The sequence below is a fragment of the Chenopodium quinoa genome, unplaced genomic scaffold (genome assembly GCF_001683475.1).
Source record: "Chenopodium quinoa cultivar QQ74 unplaced genomic scaffold, ASM168347v1, whole genome shotgun sequence".
NCBI lineage: Eukaryota > Viridiplantae > Streptophyta > Magnoliopsida > Caryophyllales > Amaranthaceae > Chenopodium > Chenopodium quinoa.
The window spans coordinates 3,587,395-3,613,482 of NW_018743574.1; the positions used below are offsets into that span (position 1 = coordinate 3,587,395).

Consider the following 26,088-nt stretch of genomic DNA (forward strand, 5'->3'; position numbering starts at 1 on the left):
ACATACTCGAGCAGCTTTCAACAGCATACTAATTTCAACACCCATATCATAGCTAAAGTTGTTCAGTTAAAGAAGATGCACATGTTTCCCATCCAATTAAAAAAATTCATGTATTATAAATCAACCACAACATCAATTGTTCTACATAGATTATAATGTTGATTGTTTACATAGAAGATAGTAACCAAAGTAGTTAGTGAAACAAGACTTGTTCTAGAAAGTCACAACTTATCACAGCCTCGTCAGATCATTATAATGCATCTATTCTCATTCAGCTTTCATTGTGTTGGCAATGTCGATGACAAAACGGTACCTAACGTCTGCTTTGAGAAGACGTTCCATGGCCGTGTTCACATAATCCATCGGAACAACCTCAATATCTGCTTTAATATCATGCTTGGCAGCAAAATCAATCATTTCTTGCGTCTCTTTCATGCCTCCGATGCAGCTTCCAGCCACGATCTTCCTACCTGTTTTAATTAACACAAAAGCCAATCATGAATCTCCATTGTAGCTCACTAAATCAAACGCTTGATCATACAAAAAAGAAAGTAAACAAACAAATTCTCGCTTATTTTTGGTAGGGGTTGGGGGAGGAGGGTCGCTTACCCATTAGCAGAGGGAAGATTGGCAACTCAAGAGGTCTGTCGGGAGCCCCAACCATGACCAACTTTCCGTGAGTCTTCAACAAAGCGATCAATGGTAAGAGAGGGTGAGCTGCCGAGACTGTATCAATAATGCCATCCATTGTTCCTACAGCAGCCTACACAAATGCAAGCAGTTCTAGTCAGAAAATCCACAAAGTCTAATTTAAGCAATGCAATCCTTGGGAAGACATGCAACTTTAAGTACCTGCAGCTGCTGAGGGTCGCGGCTGACCAGGAAGGAATCAGCACCAAGACGGTTCACAGCTTCTTCCTTTTTGCTAGGAGAGGTACTGATAACTGTGACCTTAGCACCAAAAGCCTTGGCGAATTTCACAGCCATGTGTCCTAGACCACCAAGGCCAACAACACCGACATGGAGTCCAGGTTTATCAAGCTCAAAGTACTTCAAAGGGCTGTAGACAGTGATACCAGCGCATAAAAGAGGGGCAGTGGCATCGAGTGCCATGTTCTCAGGAATGCGAACAGCAAAATGCTCGTCTACAACCATGGTATCAGAGTAACCTCCATATGTAGGGGTGCCATCGTAGTAAGTGGATCCATAGGTTAGGAGCACTTTGGGGCAGTAATTCTCGAGGTGCTTGTCACAACTATCACACGAACGACAGGCTCCAACCATGCATCCTACCCCAACTTTGTCCCCTACTTTGAAGTTTTGCACCTTGCTTCCTACTTCTGTAACCTCCCCTACAATCTCGTGCCTGAAAAAAGTAACATAAATCTTTAATTGTTAGAGGACCGGCTACTAAATACTGATACCATGTTAGAGGACCAACTCAACCAAAATCTTAAGTTGATGGTTAAAGCCCATGATCGATTTATATACTCTATCATTAATTATACTCCATAACACAATATGTATCACGAAGTATACGATACAGAAACATTGTAGGAAAAGGTAATTACCCAGGAACAGCAGGATAAGAGGCATTCCCCCATTCATTCTTCATGAAGTGAAGATCAGAGTGACAAATGCCACAGTATAACACTTTGAAAGTTACATCTTGCTCTCCTGTTGCCCTGCAAGTTTAAACAATCACATTTAATAAGTAATCCGCTAACTTCATCACAGACTTTGTAACATATTCGCATTAAACACATAACTAATCCAGAACAATAGTTTAAACAATTTGTAAAATTGTGTGACTTGAAAATGGCCTTAAATCATGTACTTGAAATTAGTACAACTTCCATCCTAAATCAGGTAATTAATTAATTCTTCACCACTTTGGTATGTTAAAAAACAAAGCTTTATCACCCCATCACAGTTGGGCCCTACCTATTCCATTTTCATAAAAAAATAAAAAATCTGCTTTTATTTTTTTTACCCCTTAATAGCAATTATTCATTTCCCCGTCTTTCGTGATGCATGACAAAAATAATACAATGTACCGTACTTCATATCAGATTATAAAATAACGTACTCCTATTTGTTACTATCACAACTTGTTATAAAATAGTTATGTCATATGCATCCGTACGTATATTATAAGCTTCAAAAACAATTCTTAAATTTAGAATATACTACGTATGAAAATTTATAAGACTTTGTACCTTAAATTCCTTTATAATTCTCTTAAATTATAATTGCAAAGTAATCCAATAATAACAAACAAAATTGATAATTAATTTAATACACCTCATCATCATCTCTTATTAAAAACGATCATTAAATGAGTACGATATTTAAAAAAAGTTGTACCCTTATACTTATTAATTCATGAATACATGACAATTTGATCACTCTCACAAAATCATCATCTTGAGATTAGAGAGCAGTATGCATGACAAAACACGCTAATATATAAAAAATCGATAATAAGATTGAAAACAAAAGAATGTCAAACAAAATATACCTCCTAGAGAAATGGAAGGGAAAAAGGATTCCTGATGTATCTCTAGCAGCCCATCCAAAAGCCTTTTGTGGGTGTACATCCTCAGGTCCTGCCATTTTTTTTTTCCTCTTCAAATTATTTTGTTGTAAATTTTTTTTATTCTTAAATAAAACTCCACAAACTTTCAAGAGAATAAATTTTTTTCCTTAACTTTGTTAAAAATAGAGGGAAAAGAAAATGTATGAACGAAAAAGTTATGACCCAAAAATAGGTATATAAGCACTCAATTGAGGAGCAAAAGTGACGTAGTTGGTGACCTAAGATTTTGTGACAGCCTCTGTAATTGGGTGGAATGATTTTATTACGTTCACATGCGGGTGAGAATTGACAGTGCTACATGAGTTTCTTCTTGTAGTCTGTGTTTTGCCACGTGTCTTTACAATGCTTTAATTGTGTGTTTTTTTTTTTCGCTTTCCTTGGACAAGGAATTATTTGGAATTATCACGTAAATGTTCTGCTTTTGAAAATCTAGAAATCACGATTTTATAGTTGTTCAATTCAAGATTTGTAGAATAAGTTGAGACAAAAAGTTAAAAAGAAACAAATACTCGTGGAATTTTCTAGTTCTCATTAATTTTTTTCATTTTTTTTTTTTTTTTTGAAACAAATCAATTCATTAATAAAAAGTCATCCGGCATCTACAAATGAAATCTAAATTAACAAATACATAAAATTGAATCAAATTAGGTTTTCCTTCATCAGAGCTACGATCGTTGAAAAGATCTTGCACTGTGGTACATCTCTCGCACACATTGCTGGAATATACAACCTTTTCGGAGAGACGGTCTAACGATTTGTTGTAGCCGTAAGGATGATTCTCATCTGATTCGCCTGAACGCATTTGAAAATTTGACAACCGTTGCGATCCCGAACAAATCTTCACCAAAGAACTGACAATAGGGCAAAAGATGATTACTTTTTTGATGAACCCTAACACACAAACAAACCCTAAACAAAAACAAAAACAAACAACTAAACTAACGAAAACTAGCGACTCCACCATAGGGAGACACTCCACCATAGGGAGACAGACGAATATCTACACTACTTGTGTAGATTTATTGAAATTCAAATTGCAAAACTAAATAAAATTAAAGGAATAGGGTCGGAAATAGTCTAATTTCCAAATAAATTAGACTATTTCTGGCCTAAACAGCCAAGATTTTGGAGAAACCCTAGAAGAGAGGAGGAGAGGAGAGGAGATGAGAGAGTATTATTATTATTTTACTTTATTACAATGACAAATGTTGAATTGTTGATAGGAAATCATTCTAATTAGGCAAGTACAAATGTACAATGTAACTAATTGATTCCTAAAAATTCTAAAGATAATGTAGGTTTTTTTTTTAATGCAAAAGAGCGTAAAAAAACCCTAACATACGAAAAAACAAAATAAGCTCACCTAACAAACCGGGGTGAGGTAACCCCAACTACGTCCTCCCAAAGAAGTTTTCTTATTTCAATTGGAGGATCATCAAAATAAGACACCTTCTCTTCAAGGACGACTCCTAGATTAGCCAAACGATCAGCTACTTTATTGCCCTTCCTAAAACAATGATTAATTACAACATTACAAAAAATACTTTAAATAGATTTCGACAAATGTTCAAGATGAGATAACACTCGCCTCCTTGATGCTGTGCTTCCTTAAGCGCTTCAATGCATGCTTGGTTATCCATTTGGTTATCTAAAGATAATGGAGTGATTTACTATCTCAATTTATTAATCGTAATGTTCTACTTACAAATTGTAGGATCAAACTAATTTTTTTTCAACCACCTACTGCTACTTTTATACGAATAATAATTAAGAAATTACAAATTGTGATATTATTGAAATCATTTCAATGTGTATTGTGTAGTATCCAAATATTAATTTTTATAATTTGTATTAGTCTATAATTTAAGTTATAATTAATCAAATATGTGTATTGGATATCGCACAACAATGTAAATGAGTAAAACAAAAATGCTTTCAGTATGTGCCCTGCAAGATCCTAAAGTGATCGAGGGCCTATTTTACTGAACTAAAATAAAGTGAGCTAAATTAAATTAAATTAAATTGTTTATAAATGTGAAATAATACCCACTGCCACGCCAGCACAAGTGCCAGCTCAGCAGAAAGTTAGTTACAACCATTTAATTATGTTACTGATATTTTGTAATGGACAGAGCATTTATAAGCTACTGTCATAAGCTTTTCTTCATTAATTCAATTCCCTTAATAACAAACTTCTCTCTCTTCATTTTCTCTCTCTATTTTTCTTACTGTAAACCTTGAACTCCATTAATGGCGATCAATGGATTTCTTCTTCTCTGATTTTCATATATAGCAATTTGTGCTTACTTTTCTTCTCAATAACATGGTATCAGAGCAGCAATTGATTTCGGCGATCTTGGAGGTTTTTCTTTGAGCGATTTTAATGGCGGATGTCTGGTAATCTTTGTTTCTTTTGTTCAGTTTTTATTCGAGCTATTTCTTCGAGCGTTTCTCTGGTTAAACTTGTTAATTGCTATTGAGATCTGTTGATTTTGTGATTTTCGAGCTATTTGATTGATTTGTTGTGAATATTTGGGGATTTGCTTGTTTTGTGCGAAATTTCTTGAAATAGTTGATTGCAATTGTTGAAATGGCTGCTAATACAGAAAGAACTTTAGATCTTAATCAAGATCCTGCTTCCCCCTATTACTTACATCCTTCTGATTTCACTGGTATGAAACTTGTATCCAATGTGTTTGATGGAAATGGGATGGAAATTGGAAGAGGTCCATGATAATAGGTTTAACAAAAAATAATAAGATGGGTTTTATAGATGGTTCTTTGCCTAAACCAAATGATGCTCTAGTTTTGAAGGCTTGGAATAGGTGTAATAGTATGGTAATTGGATGGATTATTGTTGTACTCGGTCCACAAATTGCTGGTAGTATTTTGTTTGTTGAGACTGCAAGAGAGATATGGTTAGATCTTGAAGAGAGGTTTGGACATGCATCATCAGCACAATTATATGCCTTACAACAAGAAATTTCTGGTGCAGAACAAGATACTATGTCTATTTCTGAGTATTACAATCATCTCAAGAAGTTATGGGATGAATTGGATAATCTTTGCCCCTTACCTACCTGTGCTTGTAACAATTGTACTTGCTCTTTGACTCAGAAATACATCAAGTTACAGCAAGATCAGAGATTAATGGTGTTTTTGATGAAACTCACAAACAAATATGCAAATGTGAGGTCTAATATTCTTATGATGCCTAGCTTGCCTACTTTAGCCCAGGCATACAGAATGGTTCTTCAAGAAGAGAGACACAAAGCCTTGAGTGCTGTACCTGAGAAAGTTTCTGAGCCCATAGCTTTTGCTGAAGACAGAAGGAAGTTTGATGATAGAAGTAGTCAGAATTTTAGTAATTCTGGTTATGGAAGAGGTTTTGTTTAGAATAACTTTAACAAATTTTCTAGGGGAAGGAGAACTATTAACTACTACTGTGATCATTGCAAAATGCCTGGTCATAGTATGGAGAGATGTTTCAAGCTAAAAGGGTACCCACCTGGATACAATATGAATCAGAATATTTCCAAGAATATAGGTCACACTGCTCCTAAGAGGTTTGCAAATTGTGCTGATGGTAGTTCAGGTCCTGATGACAATGGTCCAGATCAAACAAGTGCAATGAATTTGGATGCTAGTTTCTCTTTGGATGAGTTGTCACAGTTGAGGTCGTTCTTTGGTAGACAGAAGATAAATCAGACTTCAGAAAATCAAGATGGCAATGCTATGTTTGCAGGTAATTATTGCCTCTTGTCCTCTGCCTATAGTAGTGGCTGGATTGTGGACAGTGGTGCAAGTGATCATATGTGTCATAGGTTGGATATGTTTGATTCATATGAAGTAGTACATGATCAGAATTGTTACATAACAATACCTGATGGTACAAGAGTTAAAGTGACCCATATAGGAACAACTGTTCTAAGCAACAATATTACTTTGAAGAATGTTTTATATGTTCCAAGTTTTCAGTTCAATCTGATTTCTGTGCACAAGTTATGTCAAGATGAGGTTATACAGTTCAATTTACTACTGATCAATGCATTGTCCAGGATCAGAAGTCTTTGACACATCCACTTGTTCTTGGTAAAGTTGGAAATGATCTCTATTTCACAGAAGGTCCTAATAGGGTAGCTGCTTCTGCATCAAATCCAGGTTCTGTTTCTTCTCATACTGTATGTCAGTCTTCTTTAGAACAAGTTAAATTGCTGCACCTTAGGACAGGACATGTTCCTTTCACTAATATGAACATGATTCAGAATAAGATAGATTGTAAGAAGTTGGGGAATGAGATCATATGTAGTATTTGTCCTGCAGCAAAACAACATAGGAAATCATTTCCCAGTAGTTCTATCAAAACTACATATCCTTTTGAGATGTTACATGTTGATGTGTGGGGACCTTATCAAAATAAAACCCATGATAATTGTAATCTTTTTCTCACTATTGTTGATGATTACACAAGAAATGTTTGGGTACATTTGATGAAGTTCAAGACAGATTTGTTGATATTTTAGTCAATTTTGTCACTTTTGTTGAAAAGCAGTTTGAAGTTTTAGTCAAAATTATTAGGACTGATAATGCAAAAGAGCTTTGTGAAGGAAGGGTTTTACTTTTGTATACTGGGAAAGGAATTTTACATCAAACTAGCTGTAGTGACGCTCCTCAACAAAATGGAGTTGTGGAGAGAAAACACAAGCATCTTCTTGAAGTTGGGAGAGCACTTTATTTTCAATCCAATCTTCCTGTGTCTTTTTGGGGAGAATGTGTTCAGTGTGCAGCTTATCTGATCAACAGGATGCCTTCTCAAGTCTTAGGTAATCTGTCACCATATGAAAAGTTATATCACAGGCCACCAAATCCTGAACATCTCAGAGTATTTGGTTGTTTGTGCTATGTTAGCACAACCAGATAGCACAGAAGCAAATTTGAGCCTAGAGCTGAGCCTTGTGTATTTGTGGGCTATTCTCCTACTCAGAAAGGTTATAAGGTGCTTCATTTATCCAGCAGAAAGATTTTAGTTTCCAGGGATGTTGATTTCCATGAAAAACATTTCCCTTTCCATATTTCTGTCAACCCACAATCTAAACCTACCCCTTTCTTTTTACCTATTCACACACCTATCCCAAATCCTTTTCTTGCTACTGAAGTTCCAGACATTTTCCATATCCCAAATAACTCTTCTCCAATTCAAATTCCACACAGTCCTGTTCCCAATAGCCCTATTTCTCCCTTTTCTGACCAGTTTTCTTCCAATTCTGATTCACATATTTCTTCTTCTTATTCTCCTTCAACTATTGTTGATTTATCCCATGATCTTTCTGTTTTACAACCTCCTTCCCAGACTGTTAGGCAAAGAAAACCACCAAAATGGATGGGTGATTATTTCTGTGGGAATGCCATTGTGTTCACAGATCATTGGTGTAACTTAGTTTCCCACTCTTCTTTTTCTTCTGACCACCAAGCTTTTATTTCTCAGTCCATTTCTATTAAGGAGCCATCTTCTTACAAAGAGGCTGCAGGTGATCCAAATTGGGAGGCAACAATGAAAAAGGAGATTAAAGCCCTTCTTGATAATAAAACATGGGATTTGGTGGATTTACCTTCTAGGAAGAAACCTATTGGCTCTAAGTGGGTTTTCAAGATTAAACTGAAGAAAGATGGAACTATTGAAAGGGTCAAAGCTAGGTTGGTGGCTAAAGGCTTTAACCAGAAATATGGTATTGACTTCGAGGAAACTTTTTCCCCAGTTGTTAAAATGGCAACTGTTAGGGGTTTGATTGCCTTGGTTGTTCATATAGGTTGGACTATCTTTCAACTAGATGTTAATAATGCCTTCTTACATGGTGATTTGATTGAAGAGGTGTATATGAAGGTGCCAGATGGGGTTCCTAATCCTGGAAATAAGGTGTGCAAACTCAGAAAGTCTCTATATGGACTTAAACAGGCTAGTAGACAATGGTTTGAAAAGTTAACAGCTGAGTTGATTTATCTGGGATTTGTTCAGTCAAAGAATGACTATTCTCTCTTTGTCAAGTGTTCTGGCCAGCATTCTACTCTTGTGGCTGTCTATGTGGATGATATTATCATCACAGGTACAAATGTTCATCAGATTAGTGCTTTAAAGCAACATCTGCATGTTACTTCCAGCATCAAAGACTTGGGTGTTTTAAATTACTTCTTGGGCATGGAGTTTGGTTACACTGGCAGTGCTGTTATTCTTTCTCAAGCAAAATTTACTAGGGAGCTTCTTGCTGAGAGTGATCTTAAGCCTTTCAAACCTGCAACAACTCCTTTGCCTCTACACTTAAAACTCAGTACTGATGATGGTGATCTTCTACAAGATCCTCACTACTACAGGTGTATTGTAAGAAAATTGAATTTTCTGAGTCATACATGACCTGATTTGGCCTTCACAGTTCAATGCTTGAGTCAGTTCATGCAAATGCCAAGATCTTCTCACCTACAGGCTTTGACACATACATTGAATTATGTTGCCTCAACTGCTGGTCAAGGTATTATTTTCAAAGGTGGTATGGATCTAAGATTGCAGGCCTTTTCAGATTCTGATTGGGGGGCTTGTGTTGATACAAGGAGGTCGATTACAGGATATGTTATGATGCTGGGATCTTCTCCAATCAGCTGGAAATCTAAGAAGCAGCCTACCACTTCTAAGTCATCCTCAGAAGCTAAATATAGGGCAATGGCAGCTGCATCTTTTGAAGTTGCTTGGTTAGTCAGATTGCTGGGTGATTTTGGTGTTACCAATCTGAAGCCTATTACTTTGCACCGTGACAATCAGTCTGCCTTGCATGTTGCAAAGAATCCAGTCTTCCATGAGAGGACCAAACACATTGATATTGATTGCCATTTTACTAGAGACAAGGTACTGGAGGGTCTTATTCAGCTCACATATCTTCCTACTTCTTCACAGTTGGCTGACATTATGACAAAGATTCTGCCTTCTCCTCAGTTCAACCTTCTGAAGTCCAAGCTTGGCATGTCTGATACACCCCAAGCTTGAGGGGGGATGTGAAATAATACCCACTGCCACGCCAGCACAAGTGCCAGCTCAGCAGAAAGTTAGTTACAACCATCTAATTCTGTTACTGATATTTTGTAATGGACAGAGCATTTATAAGCTACTGTCATAAGCTTTTCTTCATTAATTCAATTCCCTTAATAACAAACTTCTCTCTCTTCATTTTCTCTCTCTATTTTTCTTACTGTAAACCTTGAACTCCATTAATGGCGATCAATGGATTTCTTCTTCTCTGATTTTCATATATAGCAATTTGTGCTTACTTTTCTTCTCAATAACAATAAAAAAAAGAAATTAGAAAGTGAACTGTATTGAACTGAAATTAAGCTAAAGAAAACAGGCCTGAGTCTGATACTCTGATCCCTAACTCACAACTAACCCATTCAATAACATGGAGATTATAATGTATAAAATTATACTCCGTAAATAGAATTTATAGCTTAAGCAATAAAATGACACATTGATATGTTATAATACTCGATACTTGTTAAATTGTTATGCACGGAGTATTATCAAAATAAATCTGGTTATGTATGTAATCAATTATTATTATTATTATTATTATTATTATTATTTTTTAAATGTAGTAATATCAAGTAGGATATTACAAGCTCTCAAAAAAAAAAGGTAGGATATTACTAATTACAAGATAATAAATTATGTAATCAACTAGGATATTACTGTACAAGATCGATAAACATATTATTATCTGTAATATCTATGTACTCCGTATCAAATAGGATACATGACAAAAATTAAATGCATCATCTTGTAATATCTTTGATTACATGGGGTGTTACATTGATTTTTTTTTTTTTTTTTTCCTATAACATCTTGTAAGCATCTCCAATGATAAGCTACAATACTTTGTACTGTAGCTTACCTTGCCACATCAAATATTCAAGCTGGTATATTTTGTAGCTACAAATTGCTCCAATGGTTAATTGTAGCATATTGTAGCTTGGAAAAATATAAATAAATAAAATTGTTTTTAATTATAAACACGTCATTTGTTTAATGCAATGGGTGATATTATCCTTGAAAAATCAAGCAACGTAGCTTGTTTGAGCAACGTTGCTTAATCTAGCTACATCAATTTTTCACTCCAATGGTAAACTACATGCTTGTAATTTTAATTAATTTGCAAGGAAGTCCCTATTTGTATACCATTGGAGATTTGGAGATGCTCAATATCTTCTCGATCATATCACTCCGTATTTAGACAACCAAACCCCACCGTTTTTCATTAATTTTTTTTTTGACAGGACTGTTTTTCTATTTTAAGACGTCTATTTATGGACGGTAGGATCGAAACATATTTTGCTTATGTCAAATTTTTTAGATAAAATTGAAGTTGTTAAGATTTTGTGGAAAGAAATTGAGAACGAAGTAGTCAATGTAGTTATTAGGTCCTTTCACTTCACCTTAAAAAAATAATATTCAATAAAAATAATTTTAATTCGGCAAAAATAAATTTAGTTCAATAAATATAATTTCACTTCAGTAAAATTCAATAAATTTAAAGAAGAATTATAACAGAAAATTAGTAAAAAAAAAAAAAAGTAATTTAAATTCAGCAAAAATAATTTCAGTTCAATTAAAAAAAAAAAAAAAGTTCAGCAAAAATAAGGTGAAGTTATTAACGGGACTTTAAACTTATTAAGAGTAGTTTAAGCCTTATGTGAAATTAAATGGACCATCTTATTTCGAACGAAAGCAAACTTGATAAGTTGATAGAGTATGGACAGATAAAAAGACTTCAATTTCAACTTCCCCAATTTGTGTCTGTTGGTAAACTCGTGTGTCACGTTGTAATTCAGTTATTCAAACATCATTTATATCACTGAGCATATGAACCACATAATTAATGGCTACATATCTTGATCAGTACAAGGTACAAAATCATATACGTATGAAGTATATGCATTCCCCCAATCTCATGTAGCTTTCAATGTGTTACCGATGTCAATGACAAAGCGATACCTAACATCTACTTTGAGTAGACGGTCCATGGCCGTGTTCACATAATCCATTGGAATAATCTCAATATCCGCTTTGATATTATGCTTAGCCGCGAAATTAATCATCTCTTGTGTCTCTTTCATGCCTCCAATCCCACTTCCAGCGACCATTTTTCTTCCTGTGACATATCACATACATTCGATATCACATGTACACGAAAAAAGTTCCTCTCGGGTGGAGGGGGTAGAGGGAAGGGTGAAGGGGCTTACCCAAAAGCAGAGGTAAGACTGGCAGCTCTAGAGGTTTGTCAGGGGCGCCAACCATGATCAGCTTTCCCTCGGTTTTAAGCAGACCGATCAATGGTAATAAAGGATGAACAGCCGAGACTGTCTATTATGCCATCCATTGTCCCTTTAGCAGCCTGCACATATACAAGTAACGTTACCAAAATTACCTAGATAATTTTACTCAAGGAAACATTGTACATTTGACATTTCCATACACAAATATTACCTTAGGAAAATCTTCACCCTTTACAACATTAAAACAAAACCAATCTAATTTAAGGTAAGACATAAGCGGCTTATATTAAAAACTACCTGAATTTGTTCAGGATCGCGACTGATAAAAAATGAATCAGCCCCAAGACGGTTGACAGCTTCTTCCTTTTTGTTAGGTGAGGTACTAATAACTGTGACCTTAGCCCCAAAAGCCTTGGCGAATTTTACAGCCATGTGTCCTAGACCACCAAGGCCAACTACACCAATATGTAGTCCAGGTTTGTCGAGCTCCAATCAAATATTGGTTTTTCAGAGTAAACCACACTCAAATCTTTTATTGGTGTTTTAGAGCCACACTCAAATCTTTTATTGGTCTTTTAGAGTAAACCACACTCAAATCTTTTGGTCTTTCAGAGTAAACCACACTCAAATCTTTTGGTTTTTCAGAGTAAACCACACTCAAATCTTTTATTGGTTTTTCAGAGTAAACCACACTCATATCCAAAGGAGCAAAATAATGCTCGAATCAACTCACAAACCTTGTCTCACGGCACAAGGAGAACCAAATATATCTTGTCTCACGACACAAGAGAGCCGAAAACTTTTTTTTTTTTTTTTTTCATCTTTGAGAGTCAAAGACACACCAACAACTTTATTTTGATCTCAATGCTTAGAAAAGCCACGCATGATGTAATGTATACATCAAGTCATCAACTCAAACTCTGCACCAACACTAACTTGCACAGCGGAATAAACTAAAAAAAATTGGTAATTTTTGCTAAAGGATCATCCCACCGGTGGGTTTAATTTCCAACCCACCGGTAGGGGGGAAATTTTTTATGAACGGTCCCAAGATTTAACCTTCTCTTGATAAACTCTATTATATAAACTTCCATAAATCTATCTTGGAATATCAGTAAGAAATATTATTATCCTAAATATAATATCATAAGATCTATATGGAAAATATATCACAATAATATATTTTCCTATATTCCTACAATCTCATGTCTGATAATAACATGTCATTAGTTAATACAGTACCAATTATTTAAGTATGACACTCCCTCAGATCACTCACAAGTGGATTACAATGAGTTTTAACATATTCTTTAAAGTACTCGTAAATTTAATGGAAAAACAATTCATAGTATAAAAATAATCAAAAGAAATTACCCGGGGACAGCAGGGTAAGAGGAGCTAATGAAATCAGCACCCCATTCATTCTTAATGAAGTGAAGATCGGAGTGACAAATGCCAACATACAACACTTTGAAAGTCACATCCAAATCTCCCGTTGCCCTGCACATCAAAATTCAAAACCCTCACGTTTTGTTAAAATTTCATTATATTCATGCTCAAATAAACTACTTAATAAACAAATTACACATAGCTACTAGCCCCCTTAACAATAACAAAAATAAAATAAAATAAAATAAAATCACCTACAACAAATTGTCAACATGTGACACGAATAATGGTGATATGTGACATGTACACAATTATGTTACATCACGTATTCTTATGACCGTCTGATCGTGTTTAATGTAAAATCTTGTACTCTGTAAGCAAATCCTTTCTTGGCCATTAATATCTTTAATTTATCATTATTAAAATGAAAAACTCATACATTGATATTGTACCCCTAGACTAACCTTAAAAAAAAAAAAAAAAAAAAAAAAAAAAAAAAAAAAAAAAAAACTTTATATGACTAAATCTATTTACCAGTATATTACAGAATTTATCACTTAGAAAATATCATCATATCAAAATTGATATAGAGTTTAAGAATGATGCAAAAGTTATTAAAAAAAAAAGGTATTGTACCTCCTAGAGAAGTTGAAAGGGGAGAGAACTCCAGATGAGTCTCTAGCAGCCCATCCAAATGCCTTTTGTGGGTGTACATCTTCAGGTGTTCCTCCCATTTTTGCTGTAAATTTTCTCTATTTCTCTTATTCTTCTTTATTTTTTTTAATTTTAAGTACAACTTCTATAAACAAATTGAGCAGATCGATGTAGTTAGATATAGGAAGATGGCCCAATAGTAGGCTTATATAGTTATGTAAATTAAATTCTGAGTTAAGTGACATAGTCCATGACCTAGGCTTCTCTAAAAGTGATAGTATAGTCTACTAGTCAAGTCTATTTTAGCCACCTTAATTATCTCTTCATGTTACATGTATGTATTCAATCTAGTATACTACCACGTTCCATGCGAAATATTTGAAATGTTATTGTTTACTTTGGTCTTATTGATGATGAGTGTGAGTTACTTTAAAAGATAAAAAAGTTAGATAAAAAAAGGTATGGAAATTGAAAAATGTGATGTATATTAATTTGAAACAAATAAAGGGAGCAACAAACATATTTTCTTGTTTGTTTTGCTTGTGTTGTTTTCTTAAAATGGCTTGTTTATTCATTAATTAGAGAAATGATTCAAGTTGAATGGTAAAGTTGGTAGGGGTAAGTGGGATCATAAATTAGATGGGGGAATTTGGGGTACGTAATAAGAAGAAAAGAAAAGTTTTGAAAGGAAATTAAAATCAATTCCAAAGAAGAACAACGAAAAAGTGAAAGGGGAAGTAAAAATCTAAGCTACCCTTCATAAATTTGGCTAAGAGTTAAAGGATTAACGGAATCAAATTTTGGCATACCAAAATGATTATTACCAAAACATTATTTATTCGGATAAAAGTGGACCATTACAGCATTACTCGTACTAAACAGATTACATGACAAACCGATATAATACTAAAGGCAAACTTAGATTTAAGCAAATAGGACAAGCATCATTTAATGATGGATCGAACCATCATGAGTACAAGGTGTAAAATCATAAAAGGTTGATTCCACTCCTCTAGCACTTAGCCAAGGATCGGCATGATGACTCCAACAATTGTCTTTTAACCATGAAATGATCAAACTCGAACTCATGTAGCTTTTAGTGTGTTGCCAATGTCAATGACAAAACGATAACTAACATCTGCCTTGTGTAAACGCTCCATGGCCGTGTTTACATAATCCATTGGAATAACCTCAATATCCGCCTTTATATCATGCTTAGCCGCGAAATCAATCATCTCTTGTGTCTCCATCATGCCTCCAATCCCACTTCCGCCCACCATCTTTCTCCCTGTTACAATGATAGTGTTAAAAATCCAATTTATTTAATAACATGTACAAAAAAAAACAAGTTCGCTAAGCTAAATTAATTGCCTATTTGAAGGCTTACCCATTATCAAAGGGAAGACTGGCAACTCAAGTGGTTTGTCTGGAGCACCAACTGTGATCAATTTTCCCTCTGTTTTCAGCAGACTGATCAATGGTAGTAGAGGATGAGGTGCTGAGACTGTATCGATTATTCCATCTAGTGTCCCAGTAGCTGCCTATACAAATATAATGCAACCAACAAAATTACATAAAAAAACATCATGTACAAATGTTCAATTCACTACTCTAAAATAACAATAAGCCTTGTACAAAAATAAAACTCAGCTAGAGGTAGAACAAAATGGGTTTAGTAAGCTACCTGCATTTGTTCAGGATCCCGACTGACCAAAAAGAAATCAGCACCAAGACGTTTGACAGCTTCATCCTTCTTATTAGCTGAGGTACTAATAACAGTGACCTTAGTCCCGAGAGCCTTAGCAAATTTCACAGCCATGTGTCCTAGACCGCCAAGGCCAACAACACCAACATGTAGTCCAGGTTTGTCGAGCCCATAGTATCTCAACGGGCTATAGACAGTGATGCCTGCACATAAAAGCGGGGCAGTAGCATCAAGTGCCATGTTCTCAGGAATATGAACAGCAAAATGCTCGTCTACCACCATAATATCGGAGTAACCTCCATACGTATTTGTGCCGTCATAGTAAGTAGATCCATAAGTTAGCAACATCTTAGGACAGTAATTCTCAAGATTCTTGCCACAGTTATCACATGAACGGCATGATCCAACCATACATCCCACCCCAACTTTGTACCCGACTTTGAATTTTTGCACCTTCATCCCAACTTCAGTAACCACCCCTACAATCTCATGCCTGAAAATACCATATAATCACATTAAGTAGTACGCCACAATTCTTAATTAAACTTAATTAATTTTTTTGTTGGTCTGAAATATATATGATCAATTGCAATGATTAAGAAAATTACCCAGGGACTGCAGGGTAATTGGCACTAATGAAGTCACTACTCCCCCATTCATTCTTAATATAGTGAAGATCAGAGTGACAAATTCCAACATATAACACTTTGAAAGTTACATCCTGCTCTCCTGTTGCCCTGCACATCAAAAATATAAAACCCTCAGATTTTGTGAAAAATCCATCAAACTCATGATCACTCTACTTCATCGTATATAGCCAATTCACATACAACATATGGCACAAACCAATATTGTGTGTGACGTTTTAATTTACGTTCTGTTTCACCAAATTAATTATTTGTGGACGGTAGGAGTATATGTATGTACCCTTGTCTAGATCAGTTGTCACTAACATAGATCTACTCGTAGTACCATTGAGGCTATTTTTTATCAAACAGACAAGAATATTTCAAACTCAAACAAAAACATGTTAGTACGTACAATAAAATCAGTTTTTTAAAAAAAAACGATTTTAGCGAGACCACCTTATCATCCATGATCACAACCCCTTATTAAACCACATGTTAGTAACGTGTTATTTAGGTACAACAAAGTCAAGTCTTTAACACAAATTCAATGTACAAATATGTTAAAACTAATTTGATGTTATTTATTGCATTAAAATTGTATTTAACCTATAAATTAATATCTTTTACTTAATAAAGTTTTAAAATAAAATAATGACGGGGCCGGTGCCACCCAGACCCCTTAATTAATTAATAGCTCCGCCACTGCAACAAAGGATTTTACTGGACAACCACATCATCCATGGTCCCGACCCCTACCTTAATAAACCGATAAAACATATAAACCGTACCTCCTAGAGAAGTTGAAAGGGGAGAGAACTCCGGAAGAGTCTCTTGCAGCCCATCCGAAAGCCTTTTGAGGGTGAACATCTTCAGATGCTCCTGCCATATTTTTTCTCAATTCAGTAGTCGTTTAATATGTAAACTTCCAACAATAGTATGTATAAATAGAGAATAGATGAGCAAGTGAAGTGGTTGAGTAATACTATATACGAAGTATATATATATAGAAAGACGTCCCAATTGTGAACTTACCCTCAAAGTGAGGAGCACTAGTGACGTATTCAATGATCAAAGCTCTATTAACCATAAACTCAAACACCAATTGATAATATTATTGCATTGATAGAATGACACGAGTGCTTCAAGTACGTACTGTGTAATAAATTAACAGCTTAACTTCCACAAATATTACCATGTCACATAGTCACTATCACGGTAAACATTCGTGTTTTTTTACACATTAGTAAATTTGATTTTTAGTCACATAGAAGGTATAGGGTCGTATTAGTAACAGTTTTTATAGTTAATAAAAGATTAAAACGTACATTTACTTTTCTTATTTAGTGTAAGTCAAATAGTCAATAGTTGAATTATCAACTACTAGCTAGAACATTATCAGTGTAGTATGCTTCAACTTTTTTTTTTCAAGGGAATATGACGTTAGGAGTGATATCAATCATACCAATATTAACCACCTCAATAAACTTGGAAGTCTATGTTCTATGTACCTTGTATATAATATTGTATCATTAATCATTAGTGAAATATACAAGTAATTGGTTATGATGACTGATGATGAAGTGGTAGTATGTAGGTTTGTCTTCTTAGGAAAAAAGAATGGAAAAGAATTGAAAAGGTTTTGTGTTTCACACTTTCACGATTTACAGATAATTTTAAGCAATTAATGGGCCATTTTTGGGGAACAAATTGAAATTTAAGGACGTTAGGTACTGAATAATAGACTAAATAACGACTGTACTTTGCAAGTCATAATACGTTGTTGTAGCATTTCTCTACCCAATATTTGTTGCTTAGCTTTCTTCATTTTGTCCTATTGTAGTATTGTACATGTACAAATACCAAATCTCTACAACCTACGAAGCTGCCGAAAGCAGGTCGTAGTGCGTTCCATAATTTTCATAAAATTATTTTTTTTATTGGGTATGTGTGATATTATAAATTGAAGGAATTATGACTAATAGCAATTAATAATAGAACAAACTTATCTGATATAATGTTGTGGCGTGACATAGCATCACTGCCCTAAAGTCGAATTTGCCCCGTACTTATACACACGGACTCATAGCAATCGACCTCCAGGGTTACACGACTCTAACTCTCCGGTGTACTACGAAAAGCTAGATTGAGAACACACTGATCAATGCCCAAAACAAGAAATTATTTTGTGTAACATTTTGGAGTAAAAAAGAGAAGTATGTATGTCTTTTAATTGTACTGTGTATCTCCCTTGTGAAGTGGAGGATGCTTCAATTTATTGTGGAGTAGTATGTAATCTTTTCTGTGTATCCAAAAAGAAGTGGAGGAGCTTCATTTATATAGAAGTTTCACCAAGCTCAAGTCAAAAGAAGGGAAATAATATTTCATGGCAACCATGCATAAGAAATCAATCAAAAACCCTTTAATTATGCAAGTTTACTAATTAGTCTTCCATCTATGTATTAAACGGCTAGAGAGGAGGAATATATGATGATCAAAGTCAACTAATTGCCATAATCATGGTATCAATCAAGCAAATTTGAATTTTGATCTTTTGAAGCAACATCAATGAACCAAGACTTGGAGTTGTACTATGGGAACAAGTGAATAACTCCAACATAAACCCCTCCTCACAAGGGAAATTGTGTTAGAGATACGACAATATCGAAAAATATATGAATATTACTACCTCCAATAATACCCTAAAGTTGTAAAAAAAATATGAAATGAAGGTAGTAAAAATTTTGACGGATTACTTTAATTTTTTACTTTTTCTATGTAAATCAAGAGATAATTTTGTATCATAAACTACAGAGTACCAATTAAATCATTACCGATAGAGTCCAACATTTTTTTTTTAAAATATGAGGTAGAAAGCGATACCAATTATATCACTACTAACGAACTTATGTACTTTGTATAATTGTTCAGGGAATCATTAATGAAATAAATTTGGTTTATAAATTTTATAACGACCGATGAAGTGACGAGGATTTAGTGTCTTCTCATGACAAAAAAAAATAATAAAGAATAAAAAGAAGTTTAGTGTTTCAGGAATTACAGATACTTTAAGCTGGAATGGGTTTCCGGGAACTAGTTGAAAGCTAAAGAACATATGAATATTAGATGACTGAATAATGAACTATACTAGTATACCCTACAAATCTTTTTTTTTTTTTTTTTTTTTTGGCATAGCAATTTTCCTTTTATTTTATTCCTAAATCCTAATACTCGTTATTTTATTTATTTTGTCATATTATACATCTATAAATAAACTAAAACAACAACCGTTGACATCATATTGTCCACGTGTCAGCTTTAAAAAAAAAAAAAAAAAATCCCGCCTAAATAAAAATCTGACTTCATTATATTGTCTTTGGTTTCAAATTTCAAATTTAATTTCTCCTCCTCTCAATTAATATATACTCTTTAATTTATTTATTTTTCTTCTATCACCAACAACTATTGGTATCTAATACAACTTTCCCTTATACTTCATCGAACAAAATACTTTGATGTATATATTTTTTCTATTTTCCTTTATATATTACAAGTTTAAAATCATTTTTATTTTCTTAATTAAAATCGTACATTAAAAATCTAACTTTTATGTATATGCTTAAATTTTCATATTCGGTGTGCTCTTCTTCAAAATTAATTTCATAAAAATAGCATTTACAACTTATGTTCATGTCTGAATAATTATTCTGGTACGTAAGAATACATACAATATATACTCTATATTTCAAAGAAATCTGTGCATCGCACGAGACTAATCTAGTACAATAATTAAAAGACTTCAATCCATGGAAGTACCGAAAGCATCCCCATAATGCGTTTCCATAATTTCCACTAAATTTCCATTTAAAAAAAAGAAAAAAAAAAGTGATTTATATTGGATAATTGTATACTACGGCCCTGTTTGATTCACCTTAATTTTGCCGAACTGAAATTATTTTTACTGAACTGAACTTATTTTTACTGAACTGAAATTATTTTTACTGATTTTCTATTATAATTCTTCTTTAAGAAAACTGAATTTTACTGAACTGAACTTATTTTTACTGAAAAATTATTTTTACTGAATTGAAATTAATTTTACTGAACTGGACTTATTTTTATTGAACTGAAATTATTTTTACTTAATATTATTTTTTTAAGGTGAAGAGAACAGGGCCTACCTCCTTTTTTTTTATTAGTTGACACGTTTTGACTTTAGTATTATTTAGTTTTTACACATCTCCTTTTGACCATTTTTTGTGATTCATATGTGAAAAAAATATAGTCGAGTACGATCTTGTTAGATTCGTCACAATATATATTTTCAAAATATCAACTTTTTATTATTTTTGCTTATTGATAGTTAAAAATATTAATGATTGAATTTGTGCATTGGCAAACGTGACTAAAGAAACACGTCAACTAAAAAAAATCGGAGGAAGTATAAGAAAATAAATAGTATCATTTTTTCTGTCTTACAAGATTTGTCCCAATTTTCTTTTTAGTTTATCTTTTTAACATTTTAACCTATTAAACCTTATTAGACTTAATTAATCTAATTCTCACTTTATTTTTACACCTGATTGGTAATCTGATTGAACCTAAGTAGACTTAGCGCCTGAATTGATTGGAGCTGAATTGAATTGAATAGAGCTGAAATGAATATTTTATAAGAAGGAAATTAAGAGTTGAATTGAACTGAAATTAAGCTAAAGTGAACATACCCTTAATAATTTTTTCTGAGGTTGAGTCAGTGGGGATAACATACTTTCACATTACTAATGTGTAATGAATTAGTGTGGTGGTAGAATTTGAAGAGTAAAAACCATTCTTACAACATATCAGCTCATGTTGCATAGTATATACTACAAAATTTAGTCCTAAGAGGTTTATTATCGATAAATCCTTGGTTTAATCATCGTATCAAACAGTATGAATGAGTTATTTTTCTCTCAAATATAGATAAAATCTCCAAAATCCAAAACAGAAGCAAATAACAGAATTTAATACTAAGTATTTAAAAACAGAAGCAAAATTTGGGCTGAGTTTCAAAATTGGATTCTATAGTAGCTTTAAAGCTAAATATTGAGCCTAGATTTTGATAGATAGGCAATTGTTTGGGCTACTGGGTCTGCATTATATTATCTGGGACCCATTAGGCAATTGGTCCAGCCTTTCCATGTGTACTCCTCCATTATTTGTCCAGCTTTTGATGAGTAATTTGTCAATCAATGAATGAGTTAGTTGTAGCCAATTCCTTCTTTAAAATGAATGAAATTTTGATAGGTTTGATTGATACTAGATAGTGATACAAAATTTTTCCTTTTTCTTTTTGCTCCTATCCTTGGACTATATCTCCTTTTTCGGTTATTCCTATCTTTTGTTCTTTTTTTTGTATCCTTAGTATAGGTTGCAAAGTAAGGTGTATACCAATAACAATATAACATAGTACAGAGTAGTAAACTAATACGAAGTATTACACATTTAAGGTATGTTCTATTTACCTTAAAAATTACGAAGTAAGTTTCAGGGTTAATCATGGATAGTTTGAGTTGATTAGGCCTAATTAGGTGAAACACACAAGTTGAAAATTAAGGGGTTATACATGGCTCATGAGTCAAGCTTTGGTAAGGTCCTCTATAGGGATGGCAATGGATCTGGACCCGACCCGGATCCGTGGATCCAGATTCGTTTTTTACGGATCTGGGTCTTCAAATTTTGGATCCAACGGATCCGGGTCGGATCTGGGTCATGCTGACAAAAACGGATCTGGTCCAGATCCATGGAGCCGTTTTTTTTATTTTTCCTATTAAAAAAAATTAAAATTGTTTGTTTCTTTATTAAAAATGTTGATAATGTTATTAATGATAAAGATTAACCCTTTCAAGAGATGAATTTTAGATGCTCATATTATATACATCATCGTTGTTTTTTCAGTAGCTCATATGTAACATCGTATTTTTTTGTTGTTTTTAATTTTAATTCAAAATATGAGTGTATAAGTTGGTTAATTTGGGGTTGAACTTAATAACCAACAACGTAAGTTTGAAATAAATTTTTTGACCGGAAAATTACATTTTTTGCAAAAAATTAGGCAAAATATATTGGACCCGTTTTGGACCCGGATCCGTTGGACCCGACGGATCCGGATCCGGGTCTTCATTTTCTAGACCCGACGGATCCGGGTCGGATCTGGATCCTACATACAAAAACGGATCTGGATCCGGGTCCATCTGAACTCAGTCCAGATCCGACCCGTTGCCATCCCTAGTCCTCTATGGTGAGCCAAAATTAGCGATCCTTTTTCGTATTGTTTTGGGCTAGCCCAAAATTACAACTAAAAACTTAATTTTAGTTTAAGTTGACTAAAACCCAAAAAAAAAATATCATAATTAATTATTTTTAATAGGAAAAATTGCCATAAATAATACAACCTTTGCTCGGTTTATTTTAAATAATACAACCTTTCGTTTATACCTGAATATTACAACCTTTATACCCCTTCTATTTTTAACATGCATAGAATCGAGGTTACCTGTTACAAAAGGTGAACTGATGACATGGCTGTTATTTTTCTGACGTGTAAATGACCGTTGTACAATGGATTAAAAAAGAAATCTTTTCTATTTCTCTTTATAAATAACCCCAAACCCTTCCCCCTCTGTTCTTGCGTCTTCTTCCCCAAATTCAATTTTTCCCCAAATTCACTTCTACTATTTTTAAAAATTTGCCTTGAAATTTAGCAAATTATAATTGGGTAGTATGTTTGGGAGGGGACAACCATCCCATTCTGGTGGGTCTGGAAGATCAATTACTTCAAGAAGGGAGGCTAACCCTAAAATTCGATGTTCTTGTGGGAAGGATGCTGTTGTGAGGACTGTGAAAAATGGTAGTAATAAGGGGATGAAGTTTTACGGATGTCCACTTTGGCCGGTGAGTTTAATTTTTAATTTGTTTTTTTTTTTTTTGAAATTGTAAAGCAATTCAAGCAATTACTTTATTTTGGGGATTTGTTTTGATTTTTGTAATGTAGGATACACAATGTGAGACTTTCAAGTGGAGAACTACCACTAGTCACATGGAAGATCTTGAAATGAAGATTATGGAGAAGGATACTGAGATTTGTGAATTGGAGTTTGAGCAGAAAATGAAGGTGGACAGGATAAAAAAAGTTGGAGCTGAAGAAGGATAAACTCAGGGAGGTTGTTGATTGGCTCAAGACAGAAAATGAAGAGCTACAACATCAGCTGAAGAAGTGTAGGAAAAATGAGAAACATTTATATTTGTTGTTGTTATTGTCATGGGTGATGTTTGCTTTTGTTATGTGTAAGCTTAATTGAGTGATGTTGTAACACTCAAGTGTTGTAAAACAGTTTGTGGTTGGAATGAAATAAATTTGTTTGTTTTAGAGTGTTGTGTGCAAAATAAGTGATTGCAATTCCATACCAAACCAAAAAGTTAGACATAGTACATTGCCAAACAGAATAACAAAATCAAGTAGTTTGATTGCTTGACCAAAAACTGATATTCAAGGGCCTTAAACTAAGACTGAATACAAATGTCTGCCAAATGAAACAGTGACATTCATTAGTAATTGTTCACATTGATGACCAAAAAACAAAAACAGAACAACAATAGCTTCCTAAGATTGTTTGCCATGAAGCTGCTACTGTGTAGGTTGATGCCCTGTGGATGCTTGGCTTGACTCTGTACCCAGTGTTGGCTGATGCTTCCTGGGCCTTCCCCTACCTCTAGCTTGGGGAACCTGTAAACAAAACCAGTAACAAAATTCTGTACACTTACAAAATTGCAATTACAAAACCAAATTCTTTGAAAAAATAAACTCACTTGGTTTACAACTGAGCTATCTGCACCAAAAAGTACCCCTATCCCAACTGCCATCTGACTCCTTCCCCTTCCCCTGCCTCTTACAGCTACTTTCCCTCTTTGACTGCTCCCACCTCTAGCTCCTCTGCCACCCAAAATAACCCTTCCCCCTCTTCCTAGTTGTGTTGGGTGAGCTGTGTTGGCATGATGTTCATGCTGTGATGCAGTTGTTGCTGGCTGTGGTGCAGATCTAGCTGCAAAGAAGGATGTTGAAGGTTCTGGAGGTGCCTCTTTCCTTGGTCTTCCTCTTCCCCCTTTTGGTGTAGGCTCTGGGAGAGTGATGGTGCCTTTGTCAGGGCACCTTCTCTTGTTATGTCCTTTTGTCTTGCACAAGCTGCAAGTCATTTCCATGCCACTTCTTGACAGAGTACCAGGTTTCTTGGGAAGCTCAAAAGGATCTTTGATCCTATTTTTTCTTGGTCTGCCAGGACCAATTTTTATAGGAGGTGGGTCAAGATTGCATTGGACCTTTTGCCAATGCCTATCTCCTTCTATGAGGGGTATGGAGCCTGCATAAGCATTGAGATACACCTCTTTTTTGTAACAGTCATCAACAAACATTTTAGCTTCCTTGTTTTGAAAAAAGATGCATGATATTGCATGACAGCAAGGGATACCTGTCATATCCCACTTTCTACAGGTGCAACTTTTTGCTCCTAAGTCAACTGCAACCTGGTCAAGTTTGTATCTCACATTGAATAGGATGGATGATGAAGGCATCACATCACACTCTGCAGCTTTGGCTTTTTCCTTTTCTAACCTAGCTTGTATTCTAGGACACAAGACTGACTGACTTTTCAACATCTCATTTCTTTTGGTCACAACCCTTTGCATCAAAGCAATCCTTATATCTTCCATCATGTAAATGATGTGTTTGGTCCTAGCATTAATTATATAGCCGTTGAACGTCTCTGCCATATTGTTTGTTATTGCATCTGTGTGGATAGATGGTTCTAAAAAGGCTCTACAGAAAACTGATGGGTTATAAGACTTAAAGGTTGTAGCAGCATCAGGGTTAAGGACATTTAGCTCCTCTAATGCCTCATCATAGTCAATTTTATTGTAACACTTAACTATCTTCCAAAACTGAATTTTCATTTCATCCCCCCTAAACTTTTTATGCCAGAGAGCAAAGATGTGCCTAGCACAATGACTGTGCTCAGCCTTAGGCAACACAGTTGCAACAGCATGTAATATGGCCTTCACAAACAAATCAGCCTAACACAATAACACATAATTTAACCAATGGGGATAACCAAAAATGTAAACATAACAAATAAATTATAGGTAAATTATAAACAAAACAGCATAAACATGTATACATAACTAACAGGTTAAGCCTAAGTGTCACGGTCCGGGAGTTTGGACCCCGAAACGTGCGGCGCGCTCTAGCCTTTTGGCGGCAAGAACGCTAGCCTTGAGCGGAAGAGGGGCTTGTGAGCACAAAGCAACACAAGCGGGCAATAGAATCTCAGGAGCACTCACGTCTATCTGGGCGACGGAGTGCAGGTGGTCGGGGCTTGTGACGGCCGATACTTCAAAGCGGGCACAAGCGGGTCCGAACCACGAGTCCTTAGCGCATCAAGTTGGGTTGGAGGGGAGCTAATATGCAAGTAAGACACAATATCTATAAAGGTCTAACAACAAACAAGCATAAAAGCAAGGCAACACCTGGTAGAAGGCTTTAAGATTTCATTAATCATTCGCCCTCTAAAGAGCTTTAAATGACATATAAGGAGAATCCCTAGTGAACACTGATCTGACAGTAACACAATAATGGGACCTTAAGCTAAGAAAACATAACCTAAACTCTAGGAAAGCACTTAAATGGAATCTAATACATCAAAAGGAGTTGGATTCTAACACTAAGGAAGATAAGTACCTGGTGCTCATCTGATATTATAGCAACACCCAAG

General features: G+C 34.6%; 3 protein-coding genes and 1 pseudogene across 3 annotated transcripts; 1 reads left to right on the plus strand and 3 right to left on the minus strand.

The window, feature by feature from the left end:
- Positions 1-91: 91 nt before the first annotated feature.
- LOC110682111 (probable mannitol dehydrogenase) lies at positions 92-3,067 on the minus strand. The gene is made up of 5 exons (XM_021858352.1): positions 2,522-3,067; positions 1,572-1,685; positions 853-1,366; positions 610-763; positions 92-470 (listed from the first exon to the last, which is right to left on the minus strand). Exons 1-5 carry the CDS (start codon positions 2,614-2,616, stop codon positions 268-270), a joined length of 1,080 nt encoding a protein of 359 aa, XP_021714044.1. The 5' UTR covers positions 2,617-3,067; the 3' UTR covers positions 92-267.
- A 2,292-nt stretch (positions 3,068-5,359) lies between these two features.
- On the plus strand, positions 5,360-5,995 carry LOC110681785. Its single transcript, XM_021857911.1, has one exon. The coding sequence runs from the start codon at positions 5,360-5,362 to the stop codon at positions 5,993-5,995; it is 636 nt and encodes a 211-aa protein (XP_021713603.1).
- Positions 5,996-11,266: 5,271 nt separating this feature from the next.
- On the minus strand, positions 11,267-14,274 carry LOC110681786 (annotated as a pseudogene).
- Positions 14,275-14,738: 464 nt separating this feature from the next.
- On the minus strand, positions 14,739-17,269 carry LOC110682112 (probable mannitol dehydrogenase). Its single transcript, XM_021858353.1, has 5 exons — positions 17,077-17,269; positions 16,268-16,396; positions 15,639-16,152; positions 15,342-15,495; positions 14,739-15,242 (listed from the first exon to the last, which is right to left on the minus strand). Exons 1-5 carry the CDS (start codon positions 17,172-17,174, stop codon positions 15,040-15,042), a joined length of 1,098 nt encoding a protein of 365 aa, XP_021714045.1. The 5' UTR covers positions 17,175-17,269; the 3' UTR covers positions 14,739-15,039.
- Between the last annotated feature and the right edge of the window lie 8,819 nt (positions 17,270-26,088).